The sequence below is a fragment of the Akebia trifoliata genome, chromosome 3 (genome assembly GCF_017979445.1).
Source record: "Akebia trifoliata isolate Shusen 1 chromosome 3, ASM1797944v1, whole genome shotgun sequence".
Taxonomy (NCBI): domain Eukaryota; kingdom Viridiplantae; phylum Streptophyta; class Magnoliopsida; order Ranunculales; family Lardizabalaceae; genus Akebia; species Akebia trifoliata.
Genome location: NC_141377.1, coordinates 40,146,391 through 40,164,092, shown reverse-complemented (window position 1 = coordinate 40,164,092; position 17,702 = coordinate 40,146,391). Strand labels below are relative to the sequence as shown.

Below are 17,702 nucleotides of genomic sequence, written 5' to 3'. Positions count from 1 at the left end.
ATCATGTCAATCTTATCACAACTCGTATCTCGCGAAAAAGCATATATGGTAACACCACATCATTTTGTCACCTTTTATGTCTTCGTTTGTGTCACCCCAGCACGACTTAGAAACTTTTTATCCTCAATTTTAAATCATACCATACTCTTCGTCCTATTACTTCTACGTTTCAAAAATCAACACGGCCTATAAAAATAAAAAGAACCGTAATAATCTGACTTACCCACGTGTCATACTTAATCAACACTCTTGACGTGATAGGTTCGGGAACCATAGATCAGCTCTTCATGTGGGGGGTTGTTTTTTGCACACAAACTCCTCAGATCTTGTCACTTCAAGTATACTATAGATGCAAGTATTTGCCCTATCATGAGATTTTCCTTACAATTCCGATTCTGAATCATTTTGCTCCTAGGTGTACCTTTAACACCTTTCCGACGTTCAAGTCGGATTAAGTGCAAAAAAATTTATTATTATTATTATTATTTTGAGTTTCAATGTAGAAGAAAAGCATACCCTTTAATGTCTTTGTCTCTCTTATTTACAACGATCAAAACCCTTTAATTTCGGAATTTTGATCTCGTACCATTTTCTATTCCATTCTAAGCTCCGAGATAACTTTGGACTTGGAGAGTTTACTTATATCTGAATCCATCCCATTAATTTCTTGTTGATTTTATTCGGATTTTATGGGTTGCTTCTGACTTGGAGAATGTTGTTCTTTTGGGGCTGGGGTTTTTTCGTGCCACGTGTTGTAATCTAATGCATTAAAAAATAATCATCCACATATACAAGGGTAGTTTTGTAACTAACAAGGGTACTTTTGTAAATTAGGAATATCATTTAATACACATACGTACATGTGATTAGTGGATCCCAGATTTCTGTGAGGAAAAATAACTTCTCAAGGTTAAATTATCACAACTCAAAGAAAAAAGGTAATGCTAAAAAAGGTAATGCTGTCTGATGGTGTGAAAAATCCGAGTTTGGAAGTTGTTTATTACAATCTATAGGTAGGTAGGGGAAGCAAAATTTTAATAAGGTCCCTACATCTTTCACAAATTATAAGAAAGACCTTAAAAGTTGTAAATAGGTCACACAACCCATTAATTAACTGGGATTGAACATTTTATAATTTAGATGTTAGGTTTCACAGATAAAATCCATGATCTAATAAATCAAAGTGGCTCATATAAGCATTAGACCCTACACCCAAAAAGATAAGTTTGGCCCACCAACAGTCCATAAAATCCCTAAAATTGGATTTGAACAAGTTTAGCCTTTAAACAAACCAATCAAAACTTTTTAAGTTATGGCATAATTGGAAAGTTAAATTATCATTAAGTTTATGAATACCAAAGTCGATCTCATTGAAATGGGGGAGTTGAATCACTTTCTTTCAAAATACATAAGCTCCCCCCTAGATAAGAAAAAGCTCTTAAGCCCTCTTCTAGAGACAAAGCAAAGTTCTTCAGAGATCCAAACTCCGATTATAAAGAATATTAAGCATATAGCCCTTCTTTGGAAGCCAACAAATCATTTTCAATAGATAATGTGTGAAGTTCAAAGAGAAAAAAAATCTACATAAACTTCTACAAAAAAACAAGCTCAAAAGCCCTTCTTTAAAAGCCAATAAATACTTCTTAACCGATAAAGCGAGAAGTCTAGAGAGAAGAAAATCTACACGAACCCCTATAGAAGATCAAGATCAAGTTCAGAAGCCCTTCTTCAGAAACCAACAAATCTTTCTCAACTATTAAAGTATGAAGTCCAAAAATAACAAAATCTAGACAAACCTATATAGAAGATCAATCTCAAAAGTCATTATCCAAAAATCAAGTAAATCTTCTCTACCGATAAAGCACAAAGTCCGGAGAAAAGAAAATCTACATAAGCCTTTAAAAAAATCAAGCACAAACAAAATCATGTCAATACAACTTTCTCAGCCAATAAAGCACGAATTCCAGAGATAAGAAAAGTTAAATACGCCATCTTTTTGTACTTGACTATTAATCAGAGGAAAACACTGAAATCTGTATATCCTTTTCATTAAAAATCAATAATATCATTTGCGATCTTATTTCACGAATCTCAAGATAGATTTCTTAAAATTTATTGTCGACAGCAGGTATGTTCTCTTTCTCCCTAGAACCAAGAACCAATGTGGCCGCTCCATACAAGTTGAAAATGAAGACGAAACCTTAAGAAAATCTGTAAATTGATGGTAATAAAAATCTCAGAATTTTTTCATATTTGTTTTTGTGATCTAGGCTAGACAAATAAATCTGCAAATCATTGATTAAATTTATTGATTATTCTGCAATTATAATATAAAAAAATTATCCTTATCCCACAATTTTTTAGTTTATTAAACATTTAAATCTAAAAAAAAACATAAGGTTCTAGGATGTTGAAGGTAATAGATTTTGATAATTTTGATAATAGACATATTAACTTCACTAATATATCTTCTGAGGCCTCATGGATAGGTGATCAAGGACCTTATCCAAAGTAACTGAATTGCGGCCTCAACTTAAAAATGCCAAATTCGAGATGTTTTCTTTAATTTTAATTAAAAGCAATTACTAGGAAATGAGGATATTTGAAGTGTTTAATTTTTTTTTCTAAACTAGTAATTTGTGGGATCTGGAAGATTTTGGAGGTCTAATCTATTATCTTATTGTTTTTTTTTTTTTAAACCCCCAATTCTAACATGTAAGACAATTAAGTGTTAAACAATTTTTTTCTTGTTTTAGAAGAATCTTCACCGTTTAGATTTCTTAATATTTTTTTTAAAATCACCCTTATTTAATACCTTGACAAAATTTTGCCAAGGCATCGTCATTTACTCCCCAACAATGCTCTTTAAAGTAAGTAAAGCGCATCTTTTGCCAAAAGTGACAAATTTTATTTTAGTTATGCTAAAATTTATTGACTATTGCAAGAGACTTAACAAATCTTTCTTTACTCTTAATATTTTATATTATTTTACATTTATAAAAATCTACTTAAATCCTACTAAAAGTCACGAGCTCATAATTTGGGATTAAAAAACATGATTTGATATCACAAGCTTGTAGATAATGAAATTCTAAGAATTATGAATTATTTTTTAAAAAAACAAACACACTACTTTTCATCGTTAAATTTTCATTTTAAGTTTTGAGAGTTCAATAGTCATCCATTTTCAACACCTTGGATCAAGTCCAAAAATTAATTTCTTTTTTTTTTTTATAAATAAAATTTGGATATGAGTTTTTCCATGAAATCTAAAAAGATGTTGTGTTGAATTTCCAATGTGGTAATCCATGTAGGCCCAACTATCCTTAGTTAAGATTTGAAATCTGATTAAGTCAGTAAAAAAAATGTTTTTCATTTTTTAACATTAAAATAATTTGTCTTAAAGGCTCTCTCTCTCTCTCTCTCTCTCTCTCTCTCTCTCTCTCTATATATATATATATATATATATATATATATATATATATGAATAAATCATTATAACCAGATGTATCTTGTCCGAGATGAATTGACTCATCTGAGACAAGTTGGTCTCATCCATAGACGAGGCCAGATGTCAAACTAAGTTTTAAAACCATAGTCGAGGCTTCTTATCCTTGGAGAAGTGAGCCATGGTTTCACAAAATCAGAAACTCATTGAAGAATGGTTCAGGGAAAGCGTAACATACCTGAGTGGGCAATGCAGTAGTGGTGTTTTGGCAAATTATAATGCTTGATGTAAAGTTTCTTCAGTGTTCTCAAAATTTGAAGACGTCCCATTAATAGCGAAGAAATGTTATAAGGGTGACAATCTAGCTTTGCCTCAGATTCCAATTTCCAGAGTATATTTATTGCACTTTAACGTGTGCCCCTAAGCGCACACGTTAACAAAAATACAAAATCCTTCTCTTATGAATACATCTTTTACTTATTTAGCAAAATAAAATAAAAAAATACTTTTTTTCAAAAAATATATGTTATTTTCGATTTTCTTTCATTGGGATTTTCTTGATTGGGTTGGACTTGGGAGAAGTTTATTTCTAGGAAATTATTTATGGATGCTAAGTACATATTTACATAGCCTTGCGTTTTCAAATTGGTAACACACCACTTTGACTTGGTCTTCTCTTAAAGACTAATGAAAATTTTTTCCTTAATTTTTCTTCCCAAAATCAGTACCTTTGTTCTTTTGAATGAGATGGTGATGATGATGAGGATAATGACCATGATCACAATGAAAACAACGAAAATGACTATCATGGTGATGATGGCGATAGTTTGGACAATGATGATGCTAATGATGCATTGAAGATACATATAATTTTTATTTTACTGATTAAGCAAAGAATGAAGATGACGATGATGGCACTGAGATTTTTTCATTAATTTATAAGAGAAGAACAAGGTGAATTGCAAGGAATGTGAAGAATGGTGAATTATTCATAAAAACGTGAAAGGCATGTCATCAAACATTAAACAAAAAACATGTATAAGGGGTATCCAAAAATATAAGAAAGGACATATGGTCTCAAGAGATAGATAAGTATTGCAAAGTTAAGGGAGGTGTTAGGATCCAGTCGTCCAAAAATGTTGTATAAGCAACTATGATTTTATTGTGACTACGAATTCAAACAAAAAAGAAATTGTAGAGAAAAACATCAAGAGAGCATATATCAATTTTAACATGGAAAATCTCCTAATAAAAACGGGCCAGTAAAAAACTTCCACTAATCAAGAAAATATTACAACTTTTTCGGAATCATTCTAACCAAAAAATAAAAAAATATCTTACAACTTTTATTGATTGCGAAAAAATATTGAACTCGACGCCATCACTTCAAAATCAATTACATTCTTATATGAGCTCTTCAACATCTTGAAATTTCATCGACATCCAACAATCCGAAATCACTCCAACTATTCCTTTGTGCACATTTCTTAAGCATTTTTTTTTTATATGAGTAAGCTGGAATTGAACCCACGACCTCAAGGTTGTCTTGCAATGTTTCAAACCATTCGAGCTATGGTTCTAAGCCACACATTTCTTAAGCACTTGAATTGAACCTTAAGACTTCTTGCAAAGTCTAGCTTAAACATAAGAAGAATAATACAAAGAAAACAAGAAGTGCAAGAGACTATTTTGTTGGGATCCTCAAACACACGTATGAGTACCTGTCTATAGGCAAAATATGGGGGGCTTCAAATTAAGTAAATAGGAGACAAAATGGAAGCGGACTAGTTAAAGTTTAGAAGCATCCAAAGTTCAATGCATTAAAGAAGTGTGCCGTGGATTTCAAGAAACTCAACAGAAAAGCTTTTAAAAATAATTAGTAAGATATTAAAAAAATAATTGAAATGAAATAATAAAATAATAAGGGGTTTTGACTTAACAAAACTCTCCCTCAAACCAGTTTAGAAAATCCATACTAGACATGGTGCAATGAATTTTTTTTATTTGTCCTTTATCATTAGTTTTGTCGTCATGTTTGATGGATTCTCACTATGCATATTTTCAATTTTAAAGGTTTGATTCTCATGCACATCTCTAAATTCATGATACCTCATGTCTGTATATTTGGACTTATAATGGAATGTTGAATTTTTAACTTAGTGAATTATACTTTAATTATCACACTTGACAACAAAATGTTCTTGACATAAATCTACCCCATGGATGCACCTCTTTGTTCACAACATTTCTTTGCTAGACTCAATGGAAGCAATGTATTCTACCTTTATTGTTGAGAAAGCAATATATTTTAGCAATTTGGATTCCCAATGTTCGACTTCCCCTGAAAAGGTGAATAAATATTCATAGTTAGACTTCTTCGAGTCTATTTTACAAACCATGTCTTGTATGACCAACTAACATAGGTTCATCATTACCTAAACACAAACATAATTCGTAGTACCGCTTTGTTTTGGTCGTTTCGATTTAATAATTTTATTTGTGAGCAATATTCACATATGAAAGTTTATCATATGAATTTTTGAGCTTTTTTACTTATATAACATATCAGCGAGCATGAAAACATATAAAAAAATCTTATGTATAAAGCTATAAATTTAATGTGTCTTAAGTCCTTTCAGTTTTCTTCTCTTTCTCGATACTCTCATTTCTAATATTGAATTCCACACTATATGTAAATGCAGTAGAGCGATGCTATTCATATTTGTCTTAGACGACTTTCATTCAATAGAGCAAAAAATTTTAAATTATCTTTTAGAAATATTTTATGAAAAAATGTGTTTCTCTTGAACATTTGTTTCAACAATTTTAGACAGGCATTATGATGAATATCTGTTTTAAATATTATTGTTACGAATTTCAATGAAAGGTTTTGAACACTATGATAATCTTTCTAAATATTTTCGAAATACCATTTGACACTAATCAAAAAGAGAGAATATTTTTATTTATTTATTTTTTTTTAAATGAGAGTTTTTCATTGATTTACACCAATCAAGTAGAGATAGCACATTCTTTTCACTAATTATGAATAGGAATGGTTGAATTTAGGGAAAATTTATAAATTGGATGAAAATTAATTAACCTGAGCCTTGGAAAGAAAATTTTCAAACTTTGTTGGTGGCTGTGCTTGAGGTCAGCACAATGAAAGTCACTTTCCATTATTATATTTACGTAAAGAAAAGAGATGAGAAATAATATGATGTAGGTGGTCTGCTTTGTTCATTTCTGGTCTACCAACTAAAAGTCACTTTTCATTATATATATAGGGTCACATTCAATGGCTAACTTTTTGGCAAACATTTTGGTAAAACATTTTTCAGGTTAGAAGTTTTGGAATGGGCTGATTTTTGGTGAAGATGATTTGAGGAGATCATCCTCACCAAAAATCAGGTCATTCCAAAATTTCTAACTCATGTTTTGCTAAAAAATTTGCCATTGAACGGGACCCATATATATATATATATATATAAGAGAAAAAAAAAAAAAAAAGAGAGAGATTCTATTGTCGCATTAACTTTTACTACCGTGACTCAATACATACGTAAATCACTAAAGAATTAACATTATTATTGTCATGGCATTAGCAAAAATTGGTGTGGCAATAGAAATTCTTTAAAAAAATATGATACGGATGGTCTGCACAGGTCAGGAGTTTCTAGATGCTCAAAATCTATTTGAAAAATTAAAAGAAAATATGGTCGATCTGCTTTGTTTATTTTTGGAGCTTCTAGATGTCCAAAATTTATTTAAAAAAATTATATATATGCTCATATTACATGTTCAAAAAATGGATCAACGAGGTTGTGACTAACAAAAGAAAGCACCAAACGTAAATACACCAGGAGACGCTAGCAGTGTTTTTTTTGTCTCGTTTATAATAATACTTTATATGTTACAAAAAGTTTTGTGAACCTTGGTGATAGTTTTTATTGGATTATTATATTTATTATGTCACGTAATCACACATTGTCATTTAGACGTCTCTCTCAAATTGACCAATTAGAACCAGACGAGTTATTAGGCCTCGGTCCGACCAAATGAGATTTCGCTCTCGAGAGTGCGAAGAGCCAAACTATTATGCGGGATATTTTTGAGTTTTGTTTTGTTACATGCCAAGTGTGATGCATGACATACTCAGTGACGACATTGCCCTTTAACCTTAGTCTTGACTAAGACATTAATGAAAACGATGTAATTTCACCTTTCGGAAATAGAATAAAAAACGATGAAAACGATGTAATTTCAACGAGGTTCTAGATCTTTAATTTTTTTTTTTTATGCATCACGATTCATTGAAAAAAGTGTACCGACTCAAAAAGATACTCAAATGATGTGGCAACGTGCATTTCACTAAAGTTGTTTTTCTTACAACCATTAATTTTTTTTCTTTTTCTTTTTTAAGGAATGTTTTATTCTCTGAGTTAGACAAAGGGTCCAACACTGAGTTGACCGGATAATACATTGAAAACCATGAATTTTTTAACTTGTCTCAAGAAAATAAATTTATGATTGTATGTGAATTAACAGGTGATCAACCAAGTGTCGGACCCAGTGTAATACGATTTTTTTTTCTCTTATTTCTCATGGGAAAATATCTATGACTCTGCATAGGGGTGCAATTTGATTTGGGTTGGTTCAATTTAAAGTAAAATCATAATCGAATAGATCAAGATCAATTCCATTATATGAGAACCATAACTGAATCGAATTAGTCTAAAATCGAATAAATCTAAATCGACCTTAATTCGATTTGGTTCGATTCGATTCCCTGGATTGTCAAAAAATTCCCTCGTTTCTGATCGAAGAGAAGGACTTCCATCATCTCTCTCATGGTAAATTTGTTTTACAGCTTAAGAAAGGGAGAGAGAGAGAGAGAAAGAAAGAGAAGGGGATGAACCGTTGTCGCCGACATAGTTAGAGATAACTTGCAGTCGCACGTTACAACCACAGAGACGAGAGAGAGGGAGAGATGAATCATTGTCGCAGAGAGAGAGAGGCATTGGTAGCCATAGGCCTAGGTCGCAGGTCTCAAAGAGAGAGAGAGGCACCGACAATCGTAGGCTCAGGTCCCAGAAAAAAAGAAAGAGAGAGACCGATCGTAGATCGCACCATCATAAGGAGGGACCGATCACAGGTCATAGGAAGGAACTAATCGCAGGTCTCACATGAAGGAACTGATCGCAGAGACGAGATAGAGGAGAGAAAGAGAGAGAGTAAACAAGATAAGGGTTTTTAAAAAAATTTATATTTATATTTTAAATTTCTATTTTAGTTTGATTATTTATAAATCTTGAATTAAAAATCGAATCAAATCTATCAATTCTTAATTTTTTTAATCCGAATTTTTTTAATCTGAACTGAATCATTATTTAGTTAAAATCAAATCAATCAAATTTAAAATTTACGGATTGGCTCAATTATCGTTTTGAACCAAATTAAGTTTCACCTCTAATTCTATGCACACCGTCACATCATTTGAATGTCATTACAACTCCGTTCAGCATTTTCAAAACAATAAAAACTTCTGTAATTTCTCTAATATTCAACATCTTTTCCAAAACTCGTTTTTTTCCCGAAACCCAACAACTTCAATTAATATTCACCACTAGTCTTTTTGTCCTCTTTTGAGTATTGGGAACTCTTTGTCGAACAGTCTTTCATCTATTTAAATATTCACTCATTAATTAGTGGAGAGAGAGAGAGAGATAATATCACACTCATTTTTTCTTGCAAATTGTACATTGATGGTGATTGATAAGCACTTTAAAATTCCAATAATAGAGGCACGGACAATCGTAGGCTCAGGTCCCAGAAAGAAAGAAAGAAAGAAAGAGAGAGACCAATCGTAGATCGCACCATCATAGGGAGGGACCGATCATAGGTCGTAGGAAGGAACTAATCGCAGATCTCACATGAAGGAATTGATTACAGAGACGAGATAGAGGAGAGAAAGAGAGAGAGTAAACAAGATAAGGGTTTTAAAAAAAAATTATATTTATATTTTAAATTTCTATTTTAGTTTGATTATTTATAAATCTTGAATTAAAAATCAAATCAAATCTATCAATTCTTAATTTTTTTAATCCGAACTGAATCGTTATTTAGTTAAAATCAAATCAATCAAATTTAAAATTTACAGATTGGCTCAATTATCGTTTTGAATCAAATTAAGTTTCACCTCTAATTCTATACACACCGTCACATCATTTGAATGTCATTACGACTTCGTTCAGCATTTTCAAAACAATAAAAACTTCTATAATTTCTCTAATATTCAACATCTTTTCCAAAACTCGTTTTTTCCCTAAACCCAACAACTTCAATTAATATTCACCAGTAGTCTTTTTATCCTCTTTTGAGTATTGGGAACTCTTTGTCGAACTGTCTTTCATCTGTTTAAATATTCACTCATTAATTAGTGTAGAGAGACTGAGAGAGAATATCAGACTCATTTTTTCTTGCAAATTGTACATTGATGGTGATTGATAAGCACATTAAAATTCCAACAATAGCTTCTTTGTAGAAAATTTGTGACTCTCTTACCATTCTTTTTTTTTTTTTTTTTTAACTATGCTTCTGGCAAAACAGTTTTGAAACCTATAACTTTGTCAACATTCTTGCAAAACAGTTTTTTTTTAACTATGCTTCTTGCAAAACAGTTTTGAAACCTATAAATTGTACATTAATGGTGATTGATAAGCACTTTAAAATTCCAATAATAGCTTCTTTGTAGAAAATTTGTGACTCTCTTACCATTTTTTTTTTTTTTTTTTTTATAACTATGCTTCTTGCAAAACAGTTTTGAAACCTATAACTTTGTCAACATGCACGATTCTTAAATAAATAAGTATTTTTTGTAAAAATTATTAAACTAACAATAATTTATGTGAATATAATTTTAAGAAAAAAAGAAAATTTTTTTAATAAATACAATATTTAAAATAAAAAAAAATTTATAGTGCAAACATCCAAATAGAATGCAAGGGAGAATTTTTAAGTGATGAAGTGCAATTGGTAATGAGTATGCAATTAACTAGTCCATTTAAATAATTAGCCAAAACATAAATTATAAGGTGTTTGTTTGGGATTCTATAATCTAATTTTAAAATCCAATTCTATAATTTGATTACGATTATAAAAGTGATAGTCCAATAATCAAAAACATAGATTTGCTAAAGTCAAAAAGGGATATAGGCTTCTTCTTTTTTATAGTTGTAATATTATAAATCCAGTTATTACATTAATTTTGTGAAATTGCACGTTAATTACCATGTATCTTCAAAAGAAAAAAAGAAAAAAATTTATCCAAGACCTACCTTATTTATGTTGTAGATTATGTCATTATATGATATAACTAATTAAATTAAGATGATGAAATCAAATGTCACTCAAATCAATAATTATCATTAATCATTTACAAAATACGAAATTAATAATAAAATATTCCTTGAGATTTTAATGGCCACACATTTGAATAATCAAATTTTGAGATATTTATTTCTACATTTGAATTGCTAATGTTGAAAAGGAGACTAGAGTAAGACATGATGAAAAAAGGAGATAGATATGATAGAGAATACAGTACCAGAAAATAAATGAAAAGTAAAGCCATGCCCCTTGAGAAAGAGAAACAAATTGACATTGAAAATCAATCACTATTAGTAGTAAACAAGTCGACCTAAAATATCCTCAATGTGCTTATCTGAACTTCCACCTTCATCCACAGCCTCTCTTGCCAACTCTTTCCACTTCTTAGCATTCTTCTTCATTTCCTCCCCTTTCACTCCTTCCAATATTTCTCTAATGCATTCTTGTATCTCTTCCCTGCTAGCAATACCCTTCTCATCCACCTTAGGTCTAAGCCCCACTTTCCATACTTCTTCCACAAACTTGGCATCACTGAATTGGTCTAGATTATGCGGCATCGCCAACATGGGCACTCCCAAGCTTACTCCTTCAATTGTCGAGTTCCACCCGCAATGCGTCACAAAGCATCCCACGGCCTGGTGGGACAACACCTCCAATTGAGGGCACCATGTCACCACCAACCCTTTTTTCGAAGTCTCCTCGATTAAATTGCTAGGAAGCTTTATTTGTTCCGATTCCCTCACGACCCATAAGAAATTGCAATCACTTTGCCTCAGGCCCCAAGCTATTTCCTCAATCTGTTCTTCACTCAAACGCACGACACTCCCAAATGACACATATACAACTGATCCTCTCTGCTTTGTGCTGAGCCACTTCATGCAAGCATCCCCATCTGGCTTGAAGAAATCAAAACCATATTCTCTATCGCCTTCTATCCGCTTGTCAAGGTAGATTGATGGAAGGGTTGGTCCTATGGCATTGACTCGATATGTCTTCGACAAATTCTTTATTGCCTATGTTTTGGAGACATGTTCAATCCAATTAAATTACATCAAATTCAAAGAATAATAGCCTCAAAACTAGGAATAAACACTAATAAATAACAAATAAATTGATTCCATTAAAAGCACAACTAAGGTGTTGTTTGTTAAACTGAAAAAAATAAGTGCTGAATAGCATTAAGGGCTGAAACTTATAAGCGCTGAATTTAAGTGCTGAAAAAGTTGTTTGTTTAGATGCTGAATCATGTTTGTTACACATTGCTAAAGCTTATAGATTGTTTTTGTTACCCTTGCAATCATATTATACATTGTTTGCATGTGTCAAATGTCTATTTCTTATTAAACACAATAAAATATATTATTTCTTATAAAATTAAAATACAATTCATTTTTAAATAATAAATAATACTCAAATCTTCAATTTATTAATAATAATTTATATTTATAAAAGCCCACAAATTTCAAATTAAAAATAATAATGTCACACAAGTCACCAAAATTTGAAATCAACATTAAACGAACTTAATTTTGGATGAAGGATGTGTAATTATAAAAGCACCTTATGAATTAATAAGGGCAACCCACACTATAGCCAATTTTTTTTATTTTATATGGGTTAAAGTTTTTGGAATGAGCAAATTTTTAGTGAGGATGGTCTATATGGTCTAGAGATCATCCTCACCAAAAATCAGTCCATTTTGAAACTTATAACCCGTAAAATATAATTTTAAAAAAAGGGATAATTTACGGTTCTTGAACTTGTTTTGATAGGGTTAGAAGTTTCAAGATGGGCTGATTTTTTATGAGGATGATCTCCTCATTGTAGAGATCATCCTCATAAAAAATCAATTTATTACAAAACTTTTAACCTATATAAGACAAAATAATTTAGTCGTGGTGTGGGTTTATTAATTTGTGGGGTGCTTATATACTAATGAGGACATGATCCTCATAAAAAATCAACTCATTCCAAAACTTTTAACCCATATAAGAATAATTTAGCTATGGTGTGAGTTTATTAATTTGTGGGGTGCTTATATACTTATTCGTGGGATATAAGAGGTAATATCCTTTTAAATATAAGGGCATACTTATCCGTGCTCACAAAAACAAAGGGCATACTTGTTCGTGTCGAAAAAAACGAAATGCTTACCGCTTCAGCACTTTTTTTCAGCATCAAAATAATACTGAATTTTTTTTACTTATTTTCAGCAATAAGTGTTGAAAATATAGAGTAAACAAACTCGTTATTTTGACAAAAAGTGCTGAATTTATTTTTTTTCAGCAATAAGCACTGAAAAATAGCGCAAACAAACACTGCCTAAGTGTAATCACTTCTCCAATAAACATCTTATATCTATGTTAGAAATATAAAGACATCAGGTGAAAGAAACAACCCATTTCATAAATTGTCCAAACTGAAAAAAATCAAACACCAGAAATGCACAAATAAATCGATTCAAGATAAGAATTAATCATTTCTTTTTTTTTTTTTTTTTGAAAAAGATAAGACTCAATCATCCAAATTATGAATAAATTTATTTCCGTAAAGCCAAACTAATAAATAAAAAATAATAATAATAACCTGGGTCACCTTGGCTGAGATAATTGTAACTCACCTCTTCCTCTAACTTGTCAAACGAGTTAAAAATGATCCAATCCGCTTTATCTAAATCAGATAATTGGCTAAGAACAACGGTCAAGGTACTCGAATTAGTACCCAAAAAGGTCGCATAAGGCAGTATCGATGACTCATCAATCGAATAATCTTCTGCTATTTGTAGATATCTAACAATAGCAGCACAAGACTGAGTAAAAAAAGCTACCGAAGTGATTCCAAGCTGTTTCGTTATCTCCACAGGTTTTGGTAGATTAGCATCGTAAATAAGGCACTTTATGGGATACTTTGAGTTCTCATGTTTCTTTATGAGATCCATTAGGTTTCGAAGCCATTTGGTTTCAAACCTCTCAAGAAAACCCTCCAAGCCTCCTGGCCCTCTCAACCCACTTTCACCCAATTCGTCGTAAATGGGTTCAAGTTTAATCGAACCAAATTGAGCCGGAATGGTCTTTGGGGTGGGGACAGTGTGGCTACTGTGATTTTGATTCCTTTGGAGGCTAAACGTTTGGAAAATTGAAGCATGGGGCTCATGTGACCTTGACCAGGAAAAGGGAGAACCATCACATGGGCTCTGTAAGATCCTTCTTTCTCCATCTCCTCTCTCTCTCTCTCTCCAAAAAAGACAAAAAGTGTTTCTTTCCTTTAATGAAATGAAACCTCTAGTGTCATCTCTATCTATACAAGGCCAAAAGGGTACTCACGCCTCGTCCATGCCCGAGACCGAGTTGTCTCGTACGAGTCATCTCGTTCGGAGCAACGAGACAATGAGCTTTTCCATTTAAAAATTCTAAAAAATAAAATAAAAAATCTTCTCCAAATGACGTATGACACGTTCTTCAAGTTTCGTTAAAATCAGAGTTAGCTTAATTTTAATCGAAGATAGGATAGTTCTGATGTACCGAGAATTTGAGAACTCTTTGAAGATTTCTATAATAAATTATTTTCAATCTACTTAACCTCATCTTCAAATCATAATTGTTAAATCTCCTTCTAAAAAATTCCTTATTTTCGATTAGTAATTCTATCACTATTTGCAACAAGAATCTTATCTTGATCTTGAGGTCTGAAGGATGAAGAGGATGGGAAATTTTATATTTTATTGAGAATTCTCGGAGAATCATTATATGAATCATATTAGATTATTTATAGAGATTATATCAACCAAGATATAGAAAATAGCCTAAATATGGAGATACCAATTATCTATAATAACTCCTAATATAAAATATCGTAATTAATATTGTTAAATATTTTATTCTCCATCACTACTTTACTTTTGTAACGAGATACATTGATAATGATATAATGTATCTCATGTTTCATATTATGAATCATCAAATTAAAGAATAGGGTAAAAAAAAAATTTCACTAGAGATTGAAGATGAGACTCATTTAGAAAAGAAAAATCAAGGATTTTAAGATGATGTGTTTAGGTCATTTTCCATTTGTCTACTAGAGAAGGCATAGGTAAGAGGGCATCTCATCGGATTTTAAAATACATGGTAACTCAAATATTCACCAAAAGGTGGTGGTGGGAATGGGGCATGTCTATAAATTTTAAGACATTTTAATTAATGCATACAGACAATATTGCATGGAAGCGACATGATTTGAATCATCCTGAAATTTGTTACGTATTTCAAAACTTTAAAAATAAGGAATTAAGAAAATAATGAAAAACATAAAAATATCTCTAAAATAAAATAAAATATCTCACCTTGATATGGCCTCTTCAGGGGTTATTACTTCTTTGGTAGTTCAACTAACACCAACTTAGTCGACCTTAGTTTATTTTAGTTCAATACTTTTTAATGCTTATGAATGCATTTTGGCCCTTGTCAATGTCTTGTAGAGTAGTCTCATACATATAGGTATTGTTTCTATGAAAATGTTATCTCAGTTGTTATTTATTTATTTATTATTATTATTTATACTTCTACATCAAATTTCAATGGATGTGTGCTCCAAAAAATTAAAAGTGTTCAAGTGGTCATTTTAAATGGATATGAGAGATTTTTTTTTTATATAGGGGGGAGGAAATCTTAAGTTTTATCGTGTCAACATTTTCGGACAAGAGGAAAGTTGAAATAAAAAATTTCATGAAAAATGAATATTTTGGATGATTTAAGTTGGGGCTATATGAAGGGATTTGAAAATTAAAAAGTATAATTTTTTTTTTTTTGTCCATTATTGATTGTTTGACTTGACAGTATCTTATGATTTGTTTTGCAAATCGATCGGTCGTATAATGTGATTCGGTAGTCCTAAATCCTTTTCAATTTTTTTCCAAACCTACATTCTTCTCTCTCTTCCTCTTCTCCTTGTCTTCCTCTGATTTCTATTATGCTTTCTATCGTGAATTTATTCTTTCATTGAGATATTCTTCCTTGGATTCTCCTCCAAATCATCCTTTTAGAAATGCCTCTTCATGTTTAGCTGAATATTTGAGATAACCTTCATTCTGTTGACCTCAGTCTCTTTTTTTACAGATAATTGAAAATGACTTATATACCCTTATCTTCAACCTCCTAACTAATATCTTATGATGTTTTCCCAAAACTAATCATTTTCAATTTCTTGAGATTTTTTCCTTTGGTCCCTACAATCTTTGAAGATCATTTCTCTTCAACCTACAAACCTCAAGAACAATAATGAATTTTTAAAGTAGAAAGATAATAAAATTTTGGATAGAATATCCTACCAGGGGTTAAGGCGAGATTAGAATGGATGGATTGAAGATGAGATCGAAGTGCACGAAAAGTAGAGAGATTTTTGGTAGTCTTCGGCTAAAAGTTAATGGTGAGGGCATTTAAGTCATTTAATACATTTTTGTTTTTCAAGACTGGCCAGCCTACCTATCTGCCTTATCTAGTGGACTGTTGGACACTTGGACTAGAGAGGTTGAGACTTGAGATAAGAAAAGGTTGGTTAAGGGTTTTGAGAAGAAAGTAGAGAGAAGAGTGAAGAGTGAGTGGGAGAGAGAAGAGAGATGTCGATTTCAGCATTGTTTGGTGCGAGAGTCCTTGTGAAGCCCAATACTTGTTCTTGTTCGTCGTCTTTGGGGATTATAACAACAGTAGCACCATCAAAAGTGATAGAATGCTCATCTCGACCACAGAAGAAGGCAACTGCGCACCACATGAAGACTCGTCCCAGAAAGAGTCAGCCTTGGGACATAAAGCGTCGTCCCACCGTATACGCCCCTCTTCCTCCTCTCCCTCCTGATTGGACTCTTCTCTCTACCACCACCGAAACTACAGACTCTGTCGTTTCTCAACCACCACCACTCGAATGAAAGAGAGAATTTTGATCCCAACTCATCTCCATTGGCATTGTGTTTGGTTCTTCTTTGTCTTTTTTATTAGTTCTGTTTTATGTTTAAGTAGTGGTATTTTGATGGATTAATTACCCTTTGATTATGTATGTATGTTGGATTTTATTCTCTCTTGCTTATTTCGCTTTAATGATTTTTCTCTTCGTTTTTTTTTTTTTAATTTTGTAGATTCATTCATGTTGAGGAACAATTTCTGTCTATTATCAGGTCTTAACTCTAGCTCTACCAGGTGTTCGAGGTATTTCCGCAAAGAAAAAAACGCACGGACCACTTACCACTAAACACTTAAAACGCACTATTACGGTGATTTAGACATACCCCCTCCATGTTTTGCTTAATTTATTAGATACCCCTACATTTTCAAATTCAAAATGATGACATACCCCTTGACTTCTGTCTAATCTTAGAAAGTAGAAACTAAGAAAAGGTCCAAAAGGACCTCATAAATTTTTCTATCTTCAACCTCTAACAAACAATGATTTTTTGTACCCAAAAACCAGTTATCTTCATCTATTATGGTAAAACAATTTATCCTCTTCTTCGACCTAAGCTTTTCTCTCCAGCTTTCAAACCTCAAGAACAATATAGGGTTTGGAGATGAATAGAAAAAGTGGATTTTGGGTAGATAAATCATGGGTTTGGAGTTTTGACTAGAGAGAGAGAGAGGTTGATCAGCTTAGAGATGCTTTCATTTTATGATTAATTTCTCTTATATGAAAGTGAAGTAAAGGGATATGTCATCAATTTTAAAACTCTAGCTCTAATGTTTACAAGAAAATGTCTCCATCACCCCTGATTTTTTTCTTCCATTCATCCACCCCTTGTTGTTGTGGTGGTGGTTGTTGTTGTTATTATTTTCAGGTAAGCTATAGAGATTAAGGAGAACCAACCAATGTTTTATCTACTACT

The 17,702-nt window shown here is 31.8% G+C and overlaps 1 protein-coding gene and 1 pseudogene across 2 annotated transcripts; one reads left to right on the top strand and one right to left on the bottom strand.

The window, feature by feature from the left end:
* Positions 1–11,014: 11,014 nt before the first annotated feature.
* On the bottom strand, positions 11,015–14,202 carry LOC147406930 (mogroside I-E synthase pseudogene; annotated as a pseudogene). The gene is made up of 3 exons (XR_015175721.1): positions 14,141–14,202; positions 13,458–13,995; positions 11,015–11,850 (listed from the first exon to the last, which is right to left on the bottom strand). The product of XR_015175721.1 is annotated as a mogroside I-E synthase pseudogene (transcript).
* Positions 14,203–16,448: 2,246 nt separating this feature from the next.
* Positions 16,449–16,754, top strand: PSRP6 (plastid-specific 50S ribosomal protein 6). Its single transcript, XM_086432577.1, has one exon. The coding sequence runs from the start codon at positions 16,449–16,451 to the stop codon at positions 16,752–16,754; it is 306 nt and encodes a 101-aa protein (XP_086288703.1).
* Positions 16,755–17,702: the final 948 nt, after the last annotated feature.

Excerpts from the sequence above, each read along its gene's own strand:
- PSRP6 (XM_086432577.1), top strand. The coding sequence starts at position 16,449 with ATGTCGATTTCAGCATTGTTTGGTGCGAGAGTCCTTGTGAAGCCCAAT.